The following is a 26744-nucleotide window of genomic DNA, read 5'->3' on the forward strand; positions in this document are numbered from 1 at the left end:
GCAGTGGCATAAATAACAACGGGGAATCTGACAGAGTGTGATGTGCAGGGCAGATCTTGTAAAGAGAAATATGCAAAAACAGCAAATCCAGAATTGTAAATATCAATGTTTAATGCTCTTCATTCGAATTAACAGAGCATTTGCACCAAGGTCAGTGAGTTAACAACAGATAGAAACAGTATGATGTAAACATGGTCGCGTAGTGAGGAGGAGTGGATGCTTAATATTCCAGGTTATACATTTTTCCAAAAGAACAGGCCAAAGGGTGAAGGAGGTAGGTTGGCACTGTTAATCAATAAAGGTACCTGAGCAGGGTGGAGTACAAATGGGAAGATATCAAGGGTATTCTTGAAAGGAGGTGCAATTATCATGTGGGAAATTATTTGATGAACTAAACTGGCAAGGGTAGGATAGAAGAATAATTTTTGGACTGCATCAGGAATTGGTTTTTAGAGCAGTGCATTGCAAAAAGTACCCCAGAATGGGCTGGTTTAGATCTGATCTTGTGTTCTATGTTCTTATAGAAGGGTGTAGATATGGTCAATGCACACAATCTTTTTGCCAGCATTGGGAAATCAAGAACTGGAGAGCCCAGGTTTAAGAGATTTATTGGCACCTGACGGTGGTAAGTATACAGAATGGGCTGTATTAAAAAGAAAGGAATACAAAGTGACAAGGACAAGTTGAAGCCCAGAGGCCTGAGAGGGTTTTAGGATTCAGCAGCAGAAGACTAAAATGCTCACAAGGGAGAAAATGAATTTTGAGAGACTAATTGCATGTCATATGAAAACAAACAGTAAACATTTCTATAGTGGTGTAAATAGGAAGAAGGTGCCTAAGGTAAACTAGGGCCTCTGGATCTTGATCCCTGATCCCAAGGATCATGCATGATCATTGCAAGTACACTAACACATAATATAATAGAAATTTATTTACCAGAGTAAAGACAATGGCTCCAAGACCTGCATAAACGGTGTGTAACCAGGGCAGCTGAAATCAGAATTGCAAAGAGCAGTTAGTGGTACTCCTCACTCACATTGCCGAATTATCTGAAGATTCTGGATGTGTATGGGAAATGGTCTCTCTCAAGAGCCAGTGACCACCTCTTTACCTACTCATCAATGCTGTTAGTCAAAGCATTGCTCATGAAAGCTGCAGGAGGTTGGTGAGCAAAGGTGGCAGATCAAAGAGGATCTACAGAACCCAAGGGAAGAGGAGGGAAAGATTCAGAAGGATTACTTTATTTCCAGCTCTTCAATCACTGGACTCCTTTGCTAGCAAAGATTTCTTGCTCTCAATCCTCATTGTGGGATGTTTCCTTTAACATCTGCCGGACGATGCTGAGGATGTTCTACGAGTCTGTGGTGGCCATTGCTATCATGTTTGCTGTTGTGTGCTGGGGCAGCAGGCTGAGGGTAGCAGACACCAGCAGAATCAACAAACTCATTCGTAAGGCCAGTGATGTTGTGGGGATGGAACTGGACTCTCTCACGGTGGTGTCTGAAAAGAGGATGCTGTCTAAGTTGCATGCCATCTTGGTCAATGTCTCCCATCCACTACATAATGTACTGGGTGGGCACAGGAGTACTTTCAACCAGAGACTCATTCCTCCGAGATGCAGCACAGAGCGTCATAGGAAGTCATTCCCGCCTGTGGCCATCAAACTTTACAACTCCTCCCTTGAGGGTCAGACACCCTGAGCCGATAGGCTGGTCCTGGACTTATTTCATAATTTACTGGCATAATTTACATATTACTATTTAACTATTTATTACTATTTTCTATTACTATTTATTATTTCTATGACTATTACTACTTACTAATAGTAATATTACTATTACTATTTCTATTACTATTTATTATTTATGGTGCAACTGTAACGAAAACCAATTTCCCCCGGGATCAATAAAGTATGACTATGACTATTCCTGTTCAGAAGGATTGAAGTGTTGCTCAAAGAGGCTGCAACATTCCTGCCCTCTGCTGCAGCCTCAAAGATGATCAACAACTCCTTACAGAGTTGAAGTCTCAGCAGTAATACTCACCATCCTAAGAATAAGCGGGCGGGGCACAGAAATTATCCCAGTCCATTCTCTTTGTACCAGTTACAAATAACACTTTTAGTATTTTCCTTCTTTCTTTCCTCTTTGTTCCTCGACTGCCCATTATTTCCTGTCATGTGTCCATCTGAAGCAGCAGTCAAACATTTACTTACGTATCCAAAGGGGACAGTGAAGCCCATGACCAATGCCGTCAGCAGCAATGCGATGGTCAACCCAAACAGCAGGCCATGGCAGGTGGTGAAGTCAAACTGAAAATGAGAACAGCCGTCAGTGAAAAGACTGTGCCTTGTAGGCAGAGCCCCTATCCACTGCGTGGGAAATGACCTCACTGACTACAAGAACCAACACCTTATATCCCTCCAACCTACAAACACTCCGTCATCCCATAGGGCTAACTTGCAGAAGCTTGGTACAATGGCACTCTCTCAGTGCATTGCTGTCTGAATACCCAGGTTGGGGATTGTTGGGCTCTATCGGTATCAGCTGTGGACACAGCTCAGCACATTTCAGAAACCAACCTCCCCTCCATGGACTCTGTCTACACTTTTTACTACCTCAGTAAAGCAGGTAGCATAATAGAAGACCTCACCCACCCCAGATATTCTCTCTTTTCCCCAACCCCTCCCATCAGGCAGAATGTACAAATGCCTGAAGCACACAACATGAAGCTCAAGGACAGCTTCTACCACGTGGTTATAACTCCCAATCTACCTTACGACCTTGCACCTTATTGTCCGCCAGCACTGTACTTTCCTGTAACTGTAATACTTCATTTTGCATTGTTATTGTTTTCCCGTATATTACCTCAATGTGATGTGATGAAATGATCTGTGTGGATGGCATGCAAAGCAAAGATTTTCAGCGCACCTCAGTTCATGTAACAATAATAAATGAAAGTTTAAACAAAAGTTGCACAAACCTTTGTCTGGAAGGAGAAGATGGTAACTGTGAAACAGACCAAGGCTGTGATCCCAATGCACAGCAGCACAATCTTTGTGTTGTGGTAGCTGGAAGAAAGGGCAAACATGTGAGCTGTCTGCACCCACAGTTAAACTGAACAAACCAGATTACATATGAAAAGTTCAGTATTAGAATCATAATCATAGAAAAGTACAACAGAGAAACAGGCCCTTCAGTCCATCTCGTCCATGCCAAACCATTTAAACTGCCTACTCCCATCGACCTGTACCAGGACCACGGCCCTCCATACCTCTACTATTCATGTGCTTATCTGAACTTCTCTTAAATGTTGAAATCAAGCTCACATGCACCACTTGTGCTGGCAGCTTGTTCCACACTCTCATCACCCTCTGGGTGAAGAAGATTCCCTTCATATTCTCCTTAAACTTTTTCACCTTTCACCCTTATCCCATGATTTCTGTTGTAGTCCCACTCAACCTCAGTGGAAAAATCTTGCATTTACCCTGTCTATGCCCCACATAATTTTGTATACCTTCATCAAATCTCCCCTCAGTCTTCTATGTGCAAAGGAATATAGTGCGAACCTATTCAATCTTTCCTCATAACTCAGGTCCTTCAGCCCCGGCAACATCCCTGTAAATTTTCTCCGTACCCTTTCAACATTATTTACATCTTTCTTGTAGGTAGGTGACCAAAGCTACACAAAATACTCCAAATTAGGCCTCAAAAATATCTTTTACAACTTCAATATAACATCCCATCTCCTATACTCAATACTTTGATTTATGAAGGCTAATGTGCCAACAGCTTTCTTTGCAACACTATCTACCTGTGATGCCCCTTTCAATGAATTATGGACCTGTATTCCCAAATCCCTTGTTCTACAGCACTCCTCAGTGCCCTACAGTTCACTGTGTAAGACCAGTCCTGGTTGGTTCTCCCAAAGTGCAACACCTCGCACTTATCTGCATTAAGTTTTATCTGCCATTTTTTCAGCCTATTTTTCCAAATGGTTCAGATGCTGCTGCAAGCTCTGATAGTCTTCCTTGCTGTCCACTACACCAACAATCTTGGTGTCATCTGCAAATTTGCTGATCCAGTTAACCACATCATCATCCAGATCATTGATATAAATGATAAACAACAATAAAGCCAGCACCGATCCATGTGCCCCTCCACTAGTCACAAGTCTTTAGTCAGAGAAACAACTATCTACCACCACTTTCTGGCTTCTCCCTCTAAGCCAACACCTAACCTAATTTACTACCTCATCTTCAATGGCAAGTGACTGAACCTTCCTGACCAACCTCCCATGCTGGACCTTGTCAAGTGCCTTGCGGAAGTCCACATGGACAACATCCACTACCTTGACTCTCATCAACTTTCCTGGTAACTTCCTTGAAAAACACTAAGATTGGTTAGACATGACCTACCATGCACAAAGCCATGCTGACTATCCATAATCAACCTAGTTCTATCCAAATACTCGTATATTCTGTCCCTTAGAATACCTTCCAATAACTTTCCCACTACTGGTATCAGGCTCACCAGCCTGGTTTATTTTTAGAGCCTTTCTTAAACAATGGAACAATATTAGCAATCCTCTAATCTCTGGTACCTCACCGTTGCTAAGGATGATTAAGTATCACTGCTAGGTCCATTGCAATTTCTGCACTTGCTTCCCACAGGGTCTGAGGGAAACACCTTGTCAGGCCCTAGAGACTTATCCACCCTAATTTGTCTCCAGACAGCAAATACCTCCTCATCTGTAGTCTATAGGGTCCATGAAGTCAAAGCTGCTTTTCCTCACTTGTATAGACTCTGTCTGTCTCCTGAGTAAATACAGATGCAAAAAATCCATTTAAGATCTTCCCCCATCTCTTTTGGCTCCACGCATGGATTACCATTCTGATCTTCCAGAGGACCAATTTTGTCCCTTGCAATCCTTTTGCTCTTAACATGTCAGTAGAATCCCTTAAGATTCTCCTTCACCTTGTCTGCTAGGACAACCTCATGCTTTCTTTTCACCCTCCTGATGTTTTTCTTAAATGTTCTCTTTCATTTCTTATACTCCATAGATATGTCATTTGTTCCTACCTGCTTATACCTTCTATGCATGTCCTTTTCTTAACCAGGTTCAATATCCCTTGAAAATCAAGGTTCCCTAAACCTGTCATCTTTACTTTTTATTCTGACAGGCACATACAAGCTTTCACAAAATTTCACTGACCAAGTACACCTTTGCAAGAAAACAGCTTGTCCCGATCCATAACCTGCCAGATCTTTTCTGAATACCATCAAATTCCCCAATTTAGAATTTCAACCCACAACGGGACCTATCTTTTTCCATATTTACTTTTAAACTAATGGCATTATGATCACTAGATGCAAAGTGTTCCCCTACACATCTTCGGTCACCTGCCCTACCTCATTCCCTATTAGCAGATAAAGTATTGCACACTCTCTCATTAGAACTTCTACGTACTGATTAAGGTAACTTTCCTGAACACATTTGATAAACTCTATCCCATCTAGTACTTTTAATAGTATGGGAATTCCAGTAAATATCTGGAAAGTTAAAATCACTTACTATAACAACCTTTTGTTTCTTGCAGCAGTCTGTGATCTCTGTCCAAATTTATTCCTCTAAATCCCACAGACTGTTGGGTGATCTGTAATATAGCCCCATTAACGTGGTCATACCTTTCCTGTTTCTCAGTTCCACCCATAACACTTCACTAGACAAGTTCTCCAGTCTTTCCCAATTGAGCACTACCGTGATATTTTCCCTGACTAGTAACACCACCCCTCTCCCTTTAATCCCTAACACTTCTAAGACAACAGGATCCCGAAATATTGAGCTGCTCTTCTTGCCCCTCCTGCAACCTAGTTGCACTAATAACTACAATACCATGCCCTGAGCTATCTGCCTATGATATTTTTGCATTGAAATATGGACAATTCAGGACATTAGTCACACCATGCTCAACTTTTTGATTCCTGAACTTATCTGAGATCTTAATAACATCTGTTTCCACAACCTCTCCACTATCTGTTTTGGCATTCTGGTTCCCATCCCACTGACTACAATTTAAACCTCTCCCTGCAAACCCGTTCCACCCCTACGCAGCACTAGCAAACCTTCATGCTAGTTCCCCTTCAGTTCAGGTGCAAACAGTCTCTTCTGTACAGGTCCCACCTTCCTTGAAGACAGCCCAATGATCCAAAAATCTGACGCCTTCCCTCCTACACCAACTCCTTAGCCATGTGCTAAACTGTAGAATCTTACTTTTTCTGGCTTCATTAGCACGTGGCACAGGTAGCATTTCTGCGATCATAACCCTGAAGGTCCTGCATTTTAACTTAGCACCTAACTTCCTTTGCAGAGCTTCGTCACTGCAAAGGGAGTTCTTCCTACTTATGTCATTGGTATCTAGATGGACCATAACCTCTGACTGTTCACCCTCCCACTTAAGAATGCTGAGATCTCAATCCGAGATGTTCCGGACGCTAGCAAGTAAACCCTGTTAAGTAAATCAGTGTTCTGAACAGATGATGAATTTGGTGCACTGTATCAATTATTTTATTCACTATCTATAATAACACGCAGCAGCAATTTGCCCAACTCTACTTCAGTGGAAGCTCCCATGTATATGGCTTCCCTCATCCAGAAGAGCCAGCATGGAACACCACCACCCACAGGTTCTGTCCCACTCACATACCATCCTGACCCGGAAACATTACTCTATTTCTTCATCATTGATAGATACAAATCCTGAAAATCCCTCCCCCACAGCACTCTAGGAGCACCTTGAAAGGCTAAGTAGTTCAAGAAGACACTACCACCTTCTCTGAGGCAATTACGTTAGGGCAATAAATGCTGGTCTTGCTACCAATATCCTCATCCCATGAATGAAAAAAAATTTTATAATCATCTCTTACGTGGTAAGCATCCCTGCCATGTATGACATGCTCAGAGTCTGAGTAAAGAAGGAGAAGTTGTATCAGATAAGGGTAAACATTCACATTCTCTTAAGTTCAATGACATGTGAGTTCTGATGGGAACTGGCCAACACACTTTATGCTCTGTTTTAATTTGTTCTTAGGAAGAGGCAATAATCTCATGACTTATTGTCCAGCCATAAGTTTTTCTTTTAATCTGGAGTGTAGGAGACTGAGGGGTGACCTCAAAGAGGTAAAGAGTCTAAGAACACTGAGGCTGTCTACAAGAAGAGTCAGAGCCGTCTCCATTTCCTGAGGAGACTGAGGTCCTTTAACATCTGCCGGACGATGCTGAGGATGTTCTACGAGTCTGTGGTGGCCAGTGCGATCATGTTTGCTGTTGTGTGCTGGGGCAGCAGGCTGAGGGTAGCAGACACCAGCAGAATCAACAAACTCATTCGTAAGGCCAGTGATGTTGTGGGGATGGAACTGGACTCTCTCACGGTGGTGTCTGAAAAGAGGATGCTGTCTAAGTTGCATGCCATCTTGGTCAATGTCTCCCATCCACTACATAATGTACTGGGTGGGCACAGGAGTACATTCAGCCAGAGACTCATTCCTCCGAGATGCAGCACAGAGCGTCATAGGAAGTCATTCCCGCCTGTGGCCATCAAACTTTACAACTGCTCGCTTGGAGGGTCAGACACCCTGAGCCGATAGTCTGGTCCTGCACTTATTTCATAATTTACTGGCATAATTTACATATTACTATTTAACTATTTATGGTTCTATTACTATTTATTATTTATGGTGCAACTGTAACAAAAACCAGTATCCCCCGGGATCAATAAAGTATGACTATGACTATGTATATAAAATCATGAGAGACATAAAGTGGATTGTCATAGTCTTTTCCCAGGAGTGAGGGAGTCTAATACTAGAAGGCTTAGGTTAAAGGTGAGAGGAGAAACTTTTTTTGCGCAGAGGGTGGTGGGTATCTGGAATGAACAGTCAGAGGAAGCTGTAGCTGAGCCAAGTACAATTACAATGTTTAAAGATGTTTAGACAGGTACAGTACATGGATCAGGAGAAGGTCAAGATAGATATAGACCAAATGGAAGGAAACAGAAGCAGCTTGGATACACATCTTGGTTGATATGGACGAGTTGGACTGAAGATACTGTTTCTGTGCTCTATAACTCTATGACTCTAATTCTCCAATTCCACCGGAGTCCATCAGATGATGCTTTGCTCCAGGTTCCAGCATCTGCAGTATCTTGTGTCTCCATTGCTGAAAACTAATTGAGTCATTTTTCTCATTACTGTTTCTGGAATTTGCTGTGTGCAGCCTTACTACCTACAACAGCAATTACACTTTGAAGCAGTTCATTGGCTGATCACTGAGGACATCTTGTAGAAAAGGAAAGTGCTGCAGAATTGGAGCCCAATTGTTTTGTGAAAGGTAAATTAAGGGAGTGAGGGGGAGAAAACTGGGAAGGCAATAGATATCTGGAAGAAGACACAGAAAAGTTAATGTTTAAGGAAGGAACGTTTCCAACACTGCACTTTCTCCATAACTGAAACACTATGTACTGCATTCTGCTTTTCCTTTAAATTGTGCAGATGTAGGTACCATCTGGTATGGTGCAATGGGAAAGTATTTGGGTAAGGGGTTTTGAAAGAAATAAGAAGGGGCAATTTCTTTGTGCAAGGGGGAATCTTCTCTGAGGCTGGGTAGAAACTGGTGTTAAGAGATAGAGTGAAAAGGTTGTCAGACTTTTGCAGTCCCTCTGGTGACTTGTATAGCTTGGTTTAGTGATTGGTTGATAAATATAATTTTGTTTCCTTTACTACCTCATTAAACATTTTCCTTTCTTTTTGTATTTTATTCTTTATATTACTCTAATAGAGTAATTTCTTATAACCTTCTATACATGTACAGTGCCTCCTTTGGGAATACCTGTTACTACTGAATCAAAAAGAATGAAGAATGAATTTAAAGATATTTTCTTTACATCTAACTAATGCGGTTAAGTGATTAAAACAGACCCCAGAATTGTAGTGGAACATTCTCCAGTTCTTTTTTCTGATTTTTCGTATCTATTTGAGGTGGGAAAAGACCCTCAGTTTATCATTAAAAGTTAACCAACAGCTCAAGGTTTTTAAAACGCAACACATGTCTAATATTTTCAGGAATGTAGACACATCAACTGCAACACCACCATGAGAAATACATACAAAAATTGACAGAAGAATTAAATTCCAGGGAAAACATCTCCTGCATAGAGAAAACAGAGTAGATTAAAACAAACTTCAAAGAATTCAAAGTTCAAAGCACTATTATCAGAGTACATACATGTCACCAAATCCAACCCCAAGATTATTTTTCTGCAGGCGTACTTAGCGTGTGTGTATATATCAGTAACTGTAAACAGGATCAATGGACAACAAACTATGCAAATACAGATATAAATAAACAGCAATAAATAATGAGCATGAAATAACAGGATAAAGGAGTCCTTAAATAAGTGTAGCTATCCCCTTTTGTTCAAGAGCCTTTTGGTTGAGGAGTAGTAACTGTTCTTAAACCTGGTGGTGCAAGTCCTGAGGCATTTGTACCTTCTACCTGATGGCAGCAGAGAGAAAAGAACATGGTCTGGGTGGTGAGGATCTTTGATAATTGATGCTGCTTTCCTATGACAATTTTTCATGTAGATGTGCTCAATGGTTGGGAATCGTTACATCAATAAAAATTACCAAAACTATTGAACAAAGAACAAGGATAATACTGCGAGAGATTTTCAAATTTTCTCGGAATAAGGTTTACAATCAGTGACGCTAACTGTGAACTGTGTTGTTTGGGGATGGCGCAGTGGCATAGCAGTTAGTATAACACTATTACAGCACCAGCAGTCTGGGTTCAATTCCGCTGCTGTCAGTAAGAAGTTAGTATATTCTACCCGCGACTGCGTGGTTTTCCTCCGGGTGCTGTGGTTTCCTCCTGCATTCCAAAGGCATACGAGTTGGTAGATTAATTAGTGGGCAGCAGGCTCATTGGCCCCTGTTTAATAAACAATACTGGGAGTGTAGGTATTAAAGTCTCCCCTCTGAATGGTACAGATTGAAGGAAGGTGCTCAGGAACTAAATTGCACTTTAAAGACTGTAAGATGGACACCATCATTCATATTGACATTCATCCCCCTGCTAAAGCACTCCATTGGCCAATGGGGAGCCAAAGTTCCCTGCTGGCATTCTGTTTGGAGGCTGGGATTGGGAGGAGGTGTCTGGCAACAACTGACCCAATGGGCTTGTGATGAGAGTTAAGGTTGAAGAATTGGAGTGGATCATGGGTGGTGGGTGATTGTGGGGGGGAAGGAGTCCTCCAATGGAAGCATTCAGCTGAATGGCACTGATGACTTAGTTCTCAATGTGTTTGGGGGATGGGGGGTGGCGGGGAACTGGAGACATCATTCCAATGGAATTGGGGGAAATTCGAGGGGTGAATTGATGTAGGTGCATCAGTGGTGAGGGTTAATTAGCAACAATGAAGTTATTCCCTTACTTGGCAGGGTCCCAGCCCAGCGGTGCTAAAAATTCCATCAACGGCTGACCCTGCTATCACAAGATCCAAATTCCCTGTATCACATAGCAATTGACACTGCTGACACATTAATCAAGCTTGTTCACAAGGGCAACAGTTAGCAAGGGCCTGGTTAAAGTTCCAGACTCAACCCCAAATGATCTGGAATTTGTCATTATTGCATTTTATTCTGGAAAAATAATTGTTTTTCAAACAGATTACACTAAAAAGTGCAATGAGATTTCTAAGGTTGGAGGAGTTGAATATCTGAAACACATTCATAATACTTTAGAGTTTCCAAAACTATTCACTGAAACTGTTGTTTAAGAAAGGACATAAAGTGATGGATCAGAAGGGTACTGTGTTTGTTGTATATTTCTGTCTGTGTGTGTCTGTGTCTGTGTGTGAGTGAGTGCATCTGCATGTGCATCTCTGTGTCTGCACAAGCATACTGCACGTTGGGGGCAGGGTGGTAAAATGTGAAAAAGATAAATACAGGGCAGGATGGATGGTTTAATATGTGAGCATAAAAGGTTCAATCTCTGATGATAACTATTGCCTTTCTTGCTGAGGATCACCACTGATATTTTCCCCAAGTACAAGCACACATACAACTAACTCAACTCCACTCACCCCAGACAGGAGTGCTTAAACAGGTTTCCTGAAGCTAGCGAACATCTGCCTACATTGTGCTGCTGGAGTTTAACCCAAAGGTTACAGAGTTAGGTATGTACAAGGAAGTGACTGAAAGATGGTGGAATAAAGGATTGTGCAGACACATGTAATGAGGACAAATTGGGGTAAGATTAAACCTATGAGTGTTGAGGGCAGATCAACAGAAAGTGTCAGAGAGTGAGTAATGTAAATAATCAGTGGCAGCTAAGAGACTTTGTCTGGAACTGACCTGACTCTTGTACAGCAGGCGAGAACCAAGTACATGGAAACGAAGATCCCACTAGAGAAAAGTAAAACAGAAAACAATACAGCACAGAGTGAGATTTAGACTAGAAATAGTTCAAGGTACATTGAATCAGAATCAGGTTTAATATTACTGGCATTTGTCATGAAATTTGTTGTTTTGTGACAGCAGTAATTGCAATACATAATAATAAAAATAATAAATTACACTAAGAAATATATATTAAAATTAAAGTAAACAATTAGTACAAAAAGAGAGCAAAATCAGAAAATATAAAGTGAGATAGCGTACATGGGTTCACTGATGTTCAGAAATCAGATAGTGGAAGGGAAGAAGCTATTCCTGAAACATTGAGTTTGTGTCTTCATGCTCCTTGATCATAGCAATGTCAGGGCATGTCCTGGGCGATGGGGTTCCTCAATGATGGATACTCCCTTTTTGAGGCATTACCTTACAAAGGATGCTGGGAAGGAGAGGGTCCATAATAGAATTGCTTGAGTTTACAACTTCCTACAGCTTTTTCTGATCCTGTGCAGCAGCCCCTTCTTACCAGATGGTGATGCAACCAGATAGAATGTTCTCCACGTTACATCTGCAGAAATTTGAGAGAGTCTTTGGTGACATACCAAGTCTCCTGAAGCTCCTAATGAAATATAGCCACTGTGGTGCCTTCTGTAATTGCATCAATATTTTCAGAGACATTGACACCCAAAAACCTAAAACTGCTCACCCTTTCCACTGTTGATCCCTCGGTGAGGACTGGTGTGTGTTCTCTCAACTTCCCCTTCCTGAAGTCCACAATCAACTCTTTAGTCGTTGATCAACCAGCTGATCTATCACACTCCTGTATGCCTCCTCGTCACCATTTGAAATTCTGCTAGCAATACTTGTGTCATCAGCAAATTTTATAGATGGTGTTGAGCTGTGCCTAGCCACACAGTCATGGGTGCAGAGAAAGAAAAGCAGTGGCATCCTTGAGGTGCGCTACTGTTGACTATTAGTAAGGAGGAGATGTTATTTCTGATCCACACTTACTGTGGTCTCCCAGTGAGGAATTCAAGGATCCATTTGCAGAGGAAGATACAGAGGCCCAGATATTTGAGCTTGTTGATTAGAACTGAGGGTATGACTGATTTGAATGCTGAGTTGTAATCAATAAACTGCAGCCTGACATAGGTATTGTTATTGTTCAGGTGATCCAAGGCCGAGTGGAGAATCAGTGAAATTGCTGAAGACTTATTGTGGCGATAAGCAAATTGCAGAGTTTCCAGTCCTTACTTAGACAGGAGTTGATTCTGGCCATGAACAACCTGTCAAAGAACTTTATTCTAATAGATATGAGTGGAAATGGGCAATATAGTTATTGAGTCAACTCACCCTGCTCTTCCTGGGCACTGGTATGATGGTTACCCTTTTGAAGCGGGTGGGAACCTTTGACTACAGCAGTGAGACATGGACATATTCACCAGTTGTTTGGCACAGGTTTTCAGGGCCCCACAAGGTACAAGCCTTGCGGGAGTTCACTCTCTTGAAAGATGTTCTGACATCAACCTCCAAGACAGAGATCACGGTCACTGGATGCTGCAGGGATTCACACAGGTGTAGGTTTTATTCTCCATTTCAAAGTGTGCATAAAAGGCATTAAGGGACTGAAGTATTCATGGTATTAGGCTTCACCTTGTAGGAAATACAATCATAGAATCATAAAAGTCTCAGAAAACTACAGCACAGAAACAGGCCCTTCAGCCCATTGTGTCTGTACCAAACCATCAAACTGACTAGTCAACTTGCATCTAGACCACAGCCCTTCATAGCCTCCCATCCATGTACCTACCCAAACTTCTCTTAAACAATAAAATCAAATTCACATCCACCACTTGCACTGACAGCTCATTCCACACTCTCACCACCCTCTGAGTGAAGAAGTTTTCCCTTAAAAATTTCACCTTCAATCCATGAATCCAATTGTAGTCCTCAGTGGAAAAAGCCTGTTTGCATTTACCTATCTGTATCCCTCATAATTTTGTATACCTCTATCAGATCTCCTCTCAATCTTCAATGTTCTAGGGAATAAAATTCTAACTCAGATCCTCCAGTCCCAGCAACACCCTTGTAAATTTTCATTGTACTCTTTCAATCATATTTACATCTTTTCTGTAGATAAGTGACCAAAACTGCACACAATTCTCCAAATTAGGCCTCACCAATGTCTTATACAACCTCAACATAACATCCCAGTGCCTGTACTCAATACTTTGATCGATGAAAGCCAATGTACCAAAAGCTTTCTTTATGAGCCTATGTACCTGTGACGTCACTGTCAATGAATTATGGACCTGGTCCCTTTGTTTTAACATGCTCCTCAGTGCTCACTGTGTAAGACCTATCCTGGTTGGTCCTCCAAAAGTGAATAGCTTACATTTGTCTACATTAAATTCAATCTGCCATCTTTATGCCCATTTTTCCAGTGACGCATATCCCTCTGCAAACCATGATAGCCTGCCCTGCAGTCCACTACACCCCCAAACCTGGTGTCATCTGCAAATTTGTAGATCCAGCTAACCACATTATCATCCAAATTGTATGTACTGATTTTAAAATAAGTTCATGACCACATTTGACAAACTCTATCCCATCTAGTCCTTTTACAGCATGAGAGTCCCAGTCAATATGTGAAAAGTTAACATCACCTACCATAATAACCTTATGTTTCTTGCAACAGTCCATGATCTCTCTACAAATTTGTTCTTCTAAATCCCAAGGACTGTTGGGTGGTCTGTAATATAGCTCCAGTAATGTGATCATACCTTTCTTATTCCTCATTTCCACCCATAACACCTCACTAGATGAGTCTTCCAGTCTGTCCTGACTGAGAACTGCAGTGACATTTTTCCTGCCTAGTAACATCACCCTCCCCTTTTAATCCCTCACGTCCTATCATGTCTATAACAACAGAACCCTGGAATACTGAGCTGCCAGTCCTGCCCCTCCTGCAACCAAGTCTCACTAATGACTACAATATCATTATTTCATTTGTTGGTCCATGACCTGAGCTCATCCGACTTTATGATACTTCTTGTATTGAAATATATGCACTCAGAACATCAGTCGCACCGTGCTCTACCTTTTGCTTCTTGACTTTGTCTGAGGCTTTAACAACCTTTCCACTATCTGTTCTGACACTCTGGTTCCCATCTCCCTGCAACTCTAGTTTAACCCCACCCCCCATGCAGTACTAGCAGACCTTCCGATTAGGCCATTGGTCCCCCTCCAGTTTAGGTGCAAACCGTCTCTTCTGTACAGGTCCAACATTCCCTGGAAGACAACCCAATGATCCAAAAATCTGAAGCCCTCCCTCCTACACTAACTCCTTAGCCATATGTTATACTGTTTGATCTTTCTAGCATGTGGTAGGGGTAGCAATCTTGAGATCACAACCCTGGAGGTCCTGTCCTTTAACATAGCACCTAACTCCCTGAACTCACTTTGCAGAATCTTATCCCTCTTCCTAACTATGTCATTGGTACCTATATAGACCACACCTCTGGTTGCTTACCCTCTCACTTTAGAATACTGAGGACATTCAAGATATCCTGGACCTTGGCACCCAGATATACCTGTTGTTGGCGGGGGGGGGGGGGGGGTTGGCCACAGAGATACTCTGCTGCCTGTTTAATCCCTTTCACCTTCCTGGCTGTCACCCAGTTTCCTCCATCCTGCACTTTAAGTGTAACTACTTCCCTATATGTCCTGTCTGACATCCCCTCAGTCCTGAACGATCCAGTTCCAGCTCCAACTCCTTAACGCGGAGTGCTGGAAGCTGCAGCTGGATGCACTTCTTGCAGGTGAAGTTGTCAGGGTCACTGCAGGTCTCCCTGCCTTCATACATCATGCAAGAGGGCCATTCAACTATCCTGCCTGGCATCTCTATTGCTGTAACTGTCCAATTATAAAGAAAGAAATAATAAATAAACTGAAAGAAAAAAAAATACACCTACAAGCTTTTTGCCTCCTCTCAGTCCAGCCTCTCCTCCCTGAAGCCTCAAAGAGCTAAAGCCTCAAGATCCCCACTATAAAACTGTATTGGCCTGCAAACCCTGCCAGCTCTGATGTGTATCCATTCCATCTTTAACTTCAATTGAAATTGTTTTTTCACTCTTAAAATAGCTTTCTGTAGGTTGTACCTGGACTTGTATAGTTCTGGATCACCGGTCTTGAATGCCACAGATCTATCCCTCAGCAGACTGCAGATCTCCTGGTTCATCCATGGCTTTTGGTTTGGGTATGTCCGGTATGTTCTCAAAGATACACACTGATCCAACAGGTCTTGATGAAGTTAGTGACAACTGTGGTGTATTCATTTATACTCAAAGATAAATCTCTGAATACTGTCCAGTCCACTGACTCAAAGCAGTCCTGTAAGCACTCCTTCACATTCCTTGGTCCTCACTGCTGGCGCTGTGGTCTTTAGTCTCTGACCATATACTGGGATTAGAAGTACTGCGAGGTGATTGGACTTTCCAAAGAGTGGGCGTGAGGTGGTACGGTAAGTGTGTTGTTGATGGTGGTATAACAGTGGTCAAGTGTGTTGACCCTTCTGGTTCTACAAGTGATATGTTGGTGGTAGTTGTTCAGAGACTTCAAGCTGGCCTGGTTGAAATCCCCCACAATGATAGGGAAGGTATCAAGGTGTACTGTTTCTTAAATGCTGATCATGGTGCTCAACTCCTCCAGTGCCTGCCTGATGTTGTTCACGGGTGGAATGTACACCACTACCAGAATGACAGCGTAAACCTCCATCAGTTGATAAAACTCTATAAAACTCTGGTTAGGCCACACTTGGAGAACTGTGTCCTGTTCTGGTCGCCTTACTATAGGAAGGATGTGGAAGCACTGGAAAGGGTATAGAGGAGATTTACCAGGATGCTGCCTCGTTTACAGAGTATGGATTATGATCAGAGATTAAGGGAGCTGGGGCTTTACTCTTTGGAGAGAAGGAGGATGAGAGGAGACATGATAGAGGTATACAAGATATTAAGAGGAATAGTTAGAGTGGACAGCCAGCACCTCTTCCCCAGGGCACCACTGCTCAATATTAGAGGACATGGCTTTAAGGTAAGGGGTGGGAAGTTCAAAGGGGATATTAGAGGAAGGTTTTTAACTCAGAGAGTGGTTGGTGCATGGATTGTGGTGCCTGAGTCAGTGGTGGAGGCAGATATACTAGCGAAATTTAAGAGACTACTAGACAGGTATATGGAGGAATTTAAGGTGGGGGTTTATATGGGAGGCAGGGTTTAAGGGTCGGCACAACATTGTGGACTGAAGGGCCTGTACTGTGCTGTACTATTCTATGTTCTATGTTAAAATGGATGACACTTGACCACTCAATGTTCCAGGTTGGGTGAATAGGATTGAGACAGAACCCGCCACATCTGTGCACTATGATGAGTTCATCATAAAACATACTCCACCTCCTCAACCTTTAAAAAAGTCAGATGTCCTGCCTGTTTAGTGTACGAAACCCTCGGACTACAGTGCTGCATTGAGGTGGTCAAACCCTTTGAACATTGCTGCCTAGATAATTTATGAAGGGAATTTCTTGGTGTTAAGCTCCCTCCTCACCAAGACTAGGAACTCAGCAAGAATGTGTGTTCAAACTTGTAGCTTACCAATTCAAAGACAGAAAAAATAAAGTGACCTTATTTTTTAAGTGGGGATGAAGTTCAGAGGCTCATGTTGAATAAGAGCACTCCACAGAGTAGCTGAACTAAATGGTTTGTTCCTGTGATAACAATCAATGTGCCTTAGCAACACACAAGCTACAAAAATGAATAGTCGGGTCAATGCATAAAATTCCTTTAATTACAAAAGAACACAAACAAACAGGAGCTTCAATATTTCTTTAAGCATTATTTTCTTAAAGTTTTTTTCTTACAGTATCACATAATGATAGAGGGAGCTTTGTACTTACAATGAGGTGTAGTACAAGATGATGTTTTTACGTACATATCTTTTGACTGGGTCACTGCAAAGGGGAAAGCACACATTCACAAACACAACTGATTAATTACTCATTCATGATCTGGAAAATACAATTTTACTGGTCAAGAACAAACGACTGAAAAATCAGAATAAGGTGTTTAAGAGAAAAGTTAGGAAACATTTCTTCATATAAAACGTATGAGAAGTATGGAACCGGTCTTACACTCTGTTGAAAGTACATCTTTCTTTGTGTTGGGAGTGCAGATCAGTGTACAATATTCTGAATGTGGTCCTGTATAAGTGAAGCTAGTCACCTCTATTTATGTATTGACCTCTTACAATAAATATCAACATATATTTCGCTTTCCCAACAGTTCACTATATCTACTTCAGTGATTTATACACCAACACTGCTCAATCTTGTAATTAAAAAGAGTACCTTTCTATAACATCTGCCAAAAATCAGAATTGTCAGGCATGAATTTCCTTCCATCAATTCATATTGACTTTCTCCGATCCCACCAACGTTCTCCAAATACCTACAAAGGATTCCAGTACCTTCCTCACTAACAGGGTCATGCCGCAGGTCTGTAATTCCCCCTTTTCCTTCTCTCATTTTCAGCTTAACTATTGGGGTTACATTAGCAATCCAATCTATTCCAAAGACTTAAAGAGCTTTGAAAGATGACCAGAAACCTTCTGTTCCCAAGGTCATCTTAACCCCTTCCAGAAGAACCTTTAAGACAGAGCCTGGAAATTTATTGGCCTTCAATCACACAGATTTTCTTAACACCATTCTCTTACTAATACTAATTTCAGTCATTTCCTCCCTCACTCAAGATCCTCTGTTTTCAACATACCTGAGAGGTTATTTGTATCCTCATTTGTGAAGATGGAACCAAAGCATGTGCTTAATTGCCATTTCCCCGTTTTGTCTAAGAACATACACATGTTTTCACTGAACTTTTTATCTTCATCTGTAAGATTTTACAGTAATGTTCACTGCCATATTACTCTCATACACTATTTTCCCCTCATAACCAATTCCTTTGCTGAATTCTAAATTGTTCCCTATTCCCAGGTTTGCTTTGCCTAGCCATTTTATGTGTCTCCTCCTTAGATCCAATACCATATCTAATTTATGTTTTAAGATTCATAGAGACTGATAGAGTCATACAGCACAAAAACAGCCCCTTTGGCCCAGTTTGTCCACGGGGCCTATCTAAAGGCCTATCTAAGCTAATCCTATTTGCCTGTATTTGTCCCATAACCCTCTAAACTGTTCCTGTGCAAATATCTTTTATATGCAGGAACTGAGTCAGTCTCTGCCACCTCTGTTGGCTCGTTCCATACACTAACTACACACTGTTTGAAAGTCCTGCCCCCCCCCGACCCCATTTAAATCTTTCCCCTGTAGTTTTATGCTCTCCCACCCAGTGAAAAAGACTATCAACCCTATCATTAGGAACCTTGTCAAATGCTTTCCTAAGACACCCTGCCCTCATCAATCCCCTTGGTTATGTCTTTAAAAGAACTCAATCAAATGCATTTGACATTATTGTGAATACTCCATACACTGACACACAACGTCTTCAGGCTTGCCTTTTAAACTTTCTAATTATCCTTGTATTATTTCATAGTGTCACCATGTTTCCTCTTGCCCCCAATTTCTATGCCTTCTACCTTTGGCTTTTAGTTTTCTGTCTTTTGTTTCTATCCTTGTTCCCCTTCCTCATTCTTCCTGCTCAAGTTGCCATCTTTTTGTCACTTTCATGTAGATCCTTCCTCAAACCACTCGCAAGCATCTCCACAAGGAAATGCTGTTGTCAGTCACATCTAACCTAGATTACAAAATTGTACACAATACCCCACAATCTTCTTGTAATAAGGGCAAATTTACCAATCAACAGTAACATACACAAAATGCTGGAGGGAGCACAGCAGATCAGGCAGCATCTATGCAGGGAAATAAAGAATCAACGTTTTAGGCCGACCCTTTATCAGGACCAACTTTCAAGCTCAAGTGTCATTCAACCATACATGAACACACAAACAAAAATGGCCAAAACAAAACAGTGTTGCTCTGGGGTCAAGGTGTAAAACACAGTACCAACAGTCATACACAGCACAAGGCATAAATACAGTGCCTTTAAAAAGTATTCACCCCCCCCAGAAGTTTGCATGTTTTATGGTTTTACAACATTGAAGCACAGTGGATTTAATTTAGCTTTTTTTAACATTGATCAACAGAAAAAGATTCTTCCGTGTTAAAGTGATTAATTTAGATCAATTTAGAAAGTGATCTAAATTAGTTACAAAAATAAAACATAAAATAATTGATTGCATAAGTATTCACCCCACCCCACCCCCTTTAATATGACACACCAAATCATCACTGGTGCAGCCAATTGGTTTTAGAAGTCACATAATTAGTTAAATGGAGATCTGTATTTGGAGGCCTGTGTGCAGTCAAGGTGTTTCAATTGATTAGAGTAAAAGTACACTTGTATTTGGAAGGTCCATCTGCTGGTGAGTTAATATCCTGGTAAAAACTACACCATGATGTCAAAAGAACACTAGAAACAACTCTGCAAAAAGATTATTTTAAAGCACAAGTCAGGAGATGGATACATACAAGAAAATTTCCAAGTCACTGAATATCCCTTGGAGTAGAGTTAAGTCAATCATCAGAAATGGGAAGAATATGGCACAGCTGTAAATCTGACTAGGGCAGGCTGTCCTCAAAAACTGAGTGACCGTGCAAGAAGGAGGCTAGTGAGGGAGGCCACCAGGAGACCTATGACAACTATGGAGGAGTTACACTCTTCAATGGCTGAGATGGGAGAGACTGCTGAAACCCTCTTTTAATGGGCATCTCTAGAAATGCAGCTTGTTAGCCCCTCGCTAACAGCTACTGGATTCCACGGCGAGAACCCATGTTTCTCAGGCTTCAGACGGTTTGTGTGAATGCTGTGTGACTAACTGCCCTGCAATAACCCGTCAGTGTAAAATAACAGATTGCGCACTACGTAAAGAAGTATATTTGTGGACCTTATCTTAACCAAACAATTAGTAAAGAAAAGAAAGTAAAAAACAAAATGGCCCATTATAATTAAACAGTCAATTGTGCACAGGTTGGAGCTCAAATCTTCGAAAAGCCATATTCATTGATCCTTGGTAGTCCTCTGCACATTGGTTCCATGGAGTCCAACATGCTGTTCTCTCCAGCGTCTTCCCTCTTCATCTCCCGCCGAACAAAGACAAAGACCCACACCGTGTCAGTCACAAAACCGCTCCCCCCAGCCTTCTTTAGAACCCTCTCCCCATTTCACTCTCCTGATTGGATGGCCCACATTCCTAAGCATCCCTTATCTCTGTAACCCAAACACTGCTTCTACAAAAAAACCATTAGCAGTAAAACCTTTACCAGTGCGTTATTCTCCCCCCCCCCATTTCCTCATTGTCTGAGTTCAAACCACTTTCAGTGGTTAAGTCCCTTCCTAGCCTTTTCACTGCTTGTCCTGTTCTCCCATGCCACCACAGAGTCCTCTTACTTGATGTAGGGTCCAGGTCAGGCTCTGGGTCAACACGCACCTCTTGTCCCAGAGGTAGAAGGTGGTTGCAATGAAGAATCTTGACAGGTCCATTCCCATTCTCTGGTTTCACACGAACACTGGTACATTTGGCATCTGTCCCTCCACTACGTAAGGCGTAGCCGTCCAGCAGTCAGCCAGCTTATGCTTCCTTGGTAGCCCCAAATTCTTTTAGAGAACTCTGTCTCCAGGCATCAGCTGGGAGAGCCTAATTTTTTGATCATATCACCTCTAATTTCCTTGATTCTGCTTTGTAGCAGAGACCTCTGCTAGTTCATAAGGCCTTTACAATTCCTCCTCATGTCAGACACATACTTCAGATAGGTCTTCTGTGGCAAATCTTCCCCACCAGTCCCAAAACAAAGGCCAACAGGCAACCTGGCTTTGCGCCCAAACATCAAATAATATTGGGAGTATCCAGTAGCTTCATTCTGTGTACAGTTGTAGCAGTGGACCAGATGCCCAATATGCTGACTCCATGTGTTCTTCTTGCTGATCTCCAGAGTTCAGAGCATGTCTAGCAAGGTCTGATTGAACTTCTCGGGCTGGGGATCACCCTGAGGGTGATAAGGCATAGTCCTCGACTTCTTGACTCTAAGCATTCTCAGTAACTCATTTTTGAGCCTACTCTCAAAATTCCTTCGCAAACAAGAGAAAATCTGCAGATGCTGGAAATCAACACACACAAAATGCTGGAGGAACTCAGTAGGCCAGGCAGCATCTACGAAAAGAGTACAGTCGATGTTTTGGGGCCGAATCCCTTTTCTGATTGCTATGTATCCATCTGGAAAGGCCATAATGAATGAAATACTTTTCTCATAACACTTTGGCCATGGTGGATGCCTTCTGATCCTTTGTAAGGAAAGCTTAAACATATTGGATCAGTAATAACCAAGACATTCACTGTGTTGCTGGAATCAGACTCTAGGGAAAGGAAATCCATACACACCAGATCAAGTGGCCCCTCACTCTGCAAATGGGATAACGGAACAGCTCTCGTAGGCAGTGTCTTCCTCTGAATACATTGAATGCACAAATTACTGTACTCTTCGACCTCAGGCTTCATCTGGGGCCAGTAGAACCAATCTCTGAACAATCCACAGGTCCTGTCAAACCCCAAATGACCTGAATCACCATGAAGTGACTTCAACACAATCCTCCAATACTTCTCAGGTCCAGCCAATAGGTAATGCTGAGGCCTGTCTGGAGGAGATGTGACCTGGAATAGAATCTGGTTCCTCAAATCCAATTTGTTCCATTCGCTCAGCAGTAGACTTACGGCAGGGTGTTTTGTCTTTTCAGCTTGGGCCATATATCCTTCCGCAGCAGCTGACAAGTGGTAAAGCGGCCACTTCCCGTGGACTCAGCTTAGGCAACTGCTTCGTATTCAGAGCAGTCTGGTTGCAGTAAGCTTGTGAAATGGCAAAACCAGAAGCTCCCAAATGATCCACCGCTCGATCCTGCCCTTGCCTTGCCTCTGACTCAGATGGAAAATTGGTACATTGCTTTAACTCCAGGGACAGGAATGCGTTCCCATTCTCCATCCATTTCCAGCTCTTCAGGCGCATGTTGGGACAATGCATCTGCATCAATGTTCCTGCTCCCCAGCCTGTACTTCAGACTGAAATCATAGGCAGACAGCACTGGCAACCACCATGACCTGTGGCATCCAATTTTACTGAGGTCAGGATATAAGTCAATGGATTGTTGTCCATCCTCACCTTGAACTTGGTACCACAGATAATCAATTAACTTATGCACCGCAGCCCATTTTAATGCCAGGAACTCCAATCTGTGAGTGGGGTAGTTTCACTTGGAGGGTGGCAGACTCCGGCTGACAAAAATGACAGGTCTCAACCCTGTGCCCTAATCCTGATGCAGAATGCCCCCTAAGCCCTCTCAGTTGATATCTGTATGCAATAGATATGGCAATTGGGGGTTTGCAAAAACCAACACAGGTGCTTTCATCAGCAGCTCCATCAGCAACTGAAAAACCTCTTCACATTTTGCATCCCATCTTGCTCCAAAAGGCTGCAAAGGGCTAAGATAATTTTTATCATCTTCTCCTTTTGTCCTCTTCCTGTTCTTCCCCAAGGGAGGGTAGCTGCACAGAAGCTGATTCAAAGGGTGACTCACTTTGGAGTAGTCCTTCATGAACCTCCGATAGTACCCACAGAATTCAAGAAATGAACATAGGGTGCTCATATTCTTGGGCCTTGGCCATGTGGTTACCGCCTCTCTTTGACAGATCAGTAACTACTCCATCCCATAAGACTATGTGCCTAACGTAGTTAACAGACATCTTGCAGAACTTGCACTTGTCCAGTGACAGTTTTAACCCTTCAGCTCTTAGAAGGCCTAACACCTTCATCACCCTCACCTTCTGCTCTTCCAGGATGGACTCAAACAGTGTGAGACCATCCAGGTATACCAGTACCTCAAACAAGTTCACGTCCCCAAGAGTTTTCTCCATAACAAGCTGGAAAGCAGCCGGGGCTCCTGATATGCCCTGGAGCATCCTTTCAAACTGAAAGAATCCAAGCGGACATATGAATGTCATCTTCTTCTTGTCAGCTTCACTCATAGTTATCTGATAATAGCTACTCCTTAGGTCCAGCACACTAAACCATTTCACTCCACTTACGCAGGCCAGTGCATCCTCGATCCTCGGAACAGTATGTTGGTTGGGGATAGTGCATCAGTTCGAAGTCCGATAATTCACATACATTCATAACTTCACATTCTTCTTCCTCTCCACGCAATGGAGGACACATAGCAACTCCTGAACCCAGTGATAATCCCAGATTTTCTGAAAGGGGTGTCCTCCATCACTCAGATGGTGTGGCAGGCACTCTTGGAACAACCATATCAAACCCATCAGTAGAAAAGACATCTTCGAACTTAAACACCTTCTCTGTCAATCTCCTCTTCCAACCTCCAGGTACCGAAGAGTCACCAAAGTTGAATGACTTGGCTGTCAACTTTCCCTTTCCAGGAGATGATTTCTCTCCTGCTTGTCTTACAGAAAAGCTAGACATTACAGTCACTGGAAAAAGGTGTGCCATCGGTATTCTCCACCTGAGGGTGACCTCCCTCTCCGAGGTGTTCCTGACAATCACTGTCATCCTGTTTACCTGTACAACCGATGGCTTCTGCAGCTTGGGCCTCACCAGTACTCCAGCAAGTAACCGTGACTCCTTTTCATGGTCTTCCAGAGCTTCCACTAAGAGGGCATTGGCATCATGCATTCTGGGAAATATGGTGTTTTCTGTCACTCGAGCTACTTCCCCAGACTGTAACATGATGGATTTGGACTGGGTGTACCACACAGTTCCTCCTTTGCACTCATCATCCAGTCAAGGACGGGCACACACTTCCTCAAAAGTAGTTCTGAGCACAGGATGAATGGATAAGGTTTTCAGAAAGCTCTCTCCAACTTTCTTCTTGCAGGCTCCCACTAGCCTTCTCACAGTACGAGTATTTATTCCCACAAGAATTCAAGCTTCACCATTCTCAACCGGGTCTAGTCAAACTAACACTAATGTATCAAGGACTTCAGCTACTCCCACATCTACATCTGAAAACTCCAGCTTCAATGACAAGTAACCATCATACTGGTAGTCATCAGTACTAAGGCCCCAGAGCTCTAGGGCACTGAGTGGCATCAGTGGTAAATGTGTTAAATACAAGTTGTAGAAAGATCTGTACAGCAGAGTAACCTGTGAACCTGTGTCAAGTATGGCTCGAGCATAAATACCCTTGATTCATAGGGATACAGGAATAGGGTTTTTCACTTTAGTGTCTTCCTTGACAACGTTGATTGGAAGGTGTTCCCCCTGAGACACCAGGTTGTTCCCTCACTGAGTCTCTCTGAAGATTCTCGACTTCCCTTTCTGCTTAAGTATCTGTGGGCTCACTTTCCAAAGGCTCTTCCGTCCTTCACACTCCCACCTGAAGTGTCCCTCCTCACCACAGTTGTAACAGACAATACCAGTCACTCCCCTATTCAACTCTGCTTCGTACAACCCATCAGTGGGTCCTGCTCCCTATCGGCTTTGTCTTGCTTGGTGGCAGCACTCACCAATAACAACCGGGATACCCCAGCTCTGAAATCTGCCACAAACTCCTGTAACGCTCCCGTTTGTGGGACATTAGGGGTAACTTCAACAACAGACGCTACTACCAAGGATTGTAACTTGCTGATGAGGCCTCCTGCTCTTACATCGCGTTTTTCTCCTCTCTTCTCTGATCAGCTCAACAAACGGGGGTGGGGGGGGCGCATCTTATGAGAGATTCAGAGACTGAGAGCAATCATGTCCTGTGACTTGTCCTTCGCCACTTGGTCAATCCTTAATTGATTCACCTTAGTCATTTGGGTGGCCCCACTATGCCACAAGCCATGCAGCTGTCCCTTTAGCCGAAAAATGTAGGCAGAAAGTTTCTCCCCTTTTTCCTGAAACATGCTCCTAAACTCCATCATGAGCTCCATTGGGCTTCCCGTTCTGAAGAAAAACACTTTCTAGTTCTTGCATGTATCTCACGGAAGTAGCAAAGATGTTCTCTGCCTCACAACTTCAGCAGCCGAACCTTTGAGACTTTACCAGTTGCTGTCTTTTCACATTATCAGAGCACTGCCACTCATCCAGCATCTGAGAGGTCTTGTCCACCCAAGTCTCATGTTCCTCCTCCCCCTTGGGGGGGGTGGGCTTCACTCCCTAGAACATCCTCAGCCTACAATAACTTTGACTCTCAGCTGGTGCACTTTGCCATTATCCACCAGGGACATAAGGGCCAATACCAACTCAGAATTTTCACCCCTCGCTGGAGGACCCATTAGACCTTCCACTCCTTCCTCTTGCTCCGCAGAAACAAGGGCAACGTGTCTTTAAAGACTCTGCCCTCAGGTATGGGAAATTCGGCTTCCAATTTGGCACCCTCACCTACATTCCTCTTTGCTTGGAAAGTATGGACGGTCCATGGCCCTGCCTCTCCCAGGACCCCAATGATACCAGGCAGATCCACTCCCGTTATGGCAGCGCTAGCCTGAACTAACACTACGTCTTTCCCCACTTGGTCAAACTGTTGCTCCATGATCGTAACTTTCCCTAATGCTTTAACAGTCCTTAAAACCCTCTCAATAATTCATCTGGGCTGCTGATATCCACCCTGCTCAGAACATGACCATTAGCTATGGGTAATCTCTTTGAATTGCACCAACGCTTAACCCCTGCGGCATCCATAACCACGTATCTTAATCACTTTCTCGGACAATAGTTTAACACAGGATTAATCACAAACCCACTTAATCATTTCCTAGGGCAACCACACAGCATTCAACGCATTCAGTCCTGGACGAGCCCAACAATGAAACCCTCTTTTACTGGGCATCTCAGGAAATGCGGCTTGTTAGCCCCTTGCTAACAGCCGCAGAATTCCACAGTGAGAACCCACTTTTCTCAGGCTTCGTACGTCTAGGGTGTTATGACTTTGGTCCTGCCAAATCCGTGGGGTTAAGATGTCTTGTGCACCCAAATCCCAGTTTGTGTGAATGCTGTGTGATTTTCTGCTCTGCAAATAACAGATTGCACACTGCATATAATTATAAGGTAGTATATTTGTTAATATTATCTAAACCAAAGAGTTAGTAAAGAAAAGAAAGAAAATAAACAAAAAGAACCCATTATAATTAAACAGTCAAATGTGCACAGGTTAGAGCTCAAATCTTTCAAAAGCCATATTCACT

At 42.7% G+C, this 26744-nt stretch overlaps 1 protein-coding gene across 2 annotated transcripts in view; it reads right to left on the reverse strand.

The window, feature by feature from the left end:
- Window positions 1-26744, reverse strand: part of faim2a (Fas apoptotic inhibitory molecule 2a) — a 41953-nt gene that overhangs the window by 1948 nt on the left and 13261 nt on the right. Inside the window, exons 5-11 of one of the 2 annotated variants that reach the window (XM_072263236.1) lie at window positions 17398-17451; window positions 11412-11462; window positions 9165-9204; window positions 6927-6964; window positions 2983-3070; window positions 2216-2311; window positions 937-990 (exon numbers count right to left, since the gene is read on the reverse strand). In XM_072263236.1, coding sequence (XP_072119337.1) covers window positions 937-990; window positions 2216-2311; window positions 2983-3070; window positions 6927-6964; window positions 9165-9204; window positions 11412-11462; window positions 17398-17451 — 421 coding nt within the window. The remainder of the gene's footprint in view (window positions 1-936; window positions 991-2215; window positions 2312-2982; window positions 3071-6926; window positions 6965-9164; window positions 9205-11411; window positions 11463-17397; window positions 17452-26744) is intronic. The other variant, XM_072263326.1, reaches the window with a different exon arrangement.

Source organism: Mobula birostris, chromosome 1 (assembly GCF_030028105.1).
Source record: "Mobula birostris isolate sMobBir1 chromosome 1, sMobBir1.hap1, whole genome shotgun sequence".
Classification (NCBI taxonomy): Eukaryota; Metazoa; Chordata; class Chondrichthyes; order Myliobatiformes; family Myliobatidae; genus Mobula; species Mobula birostris.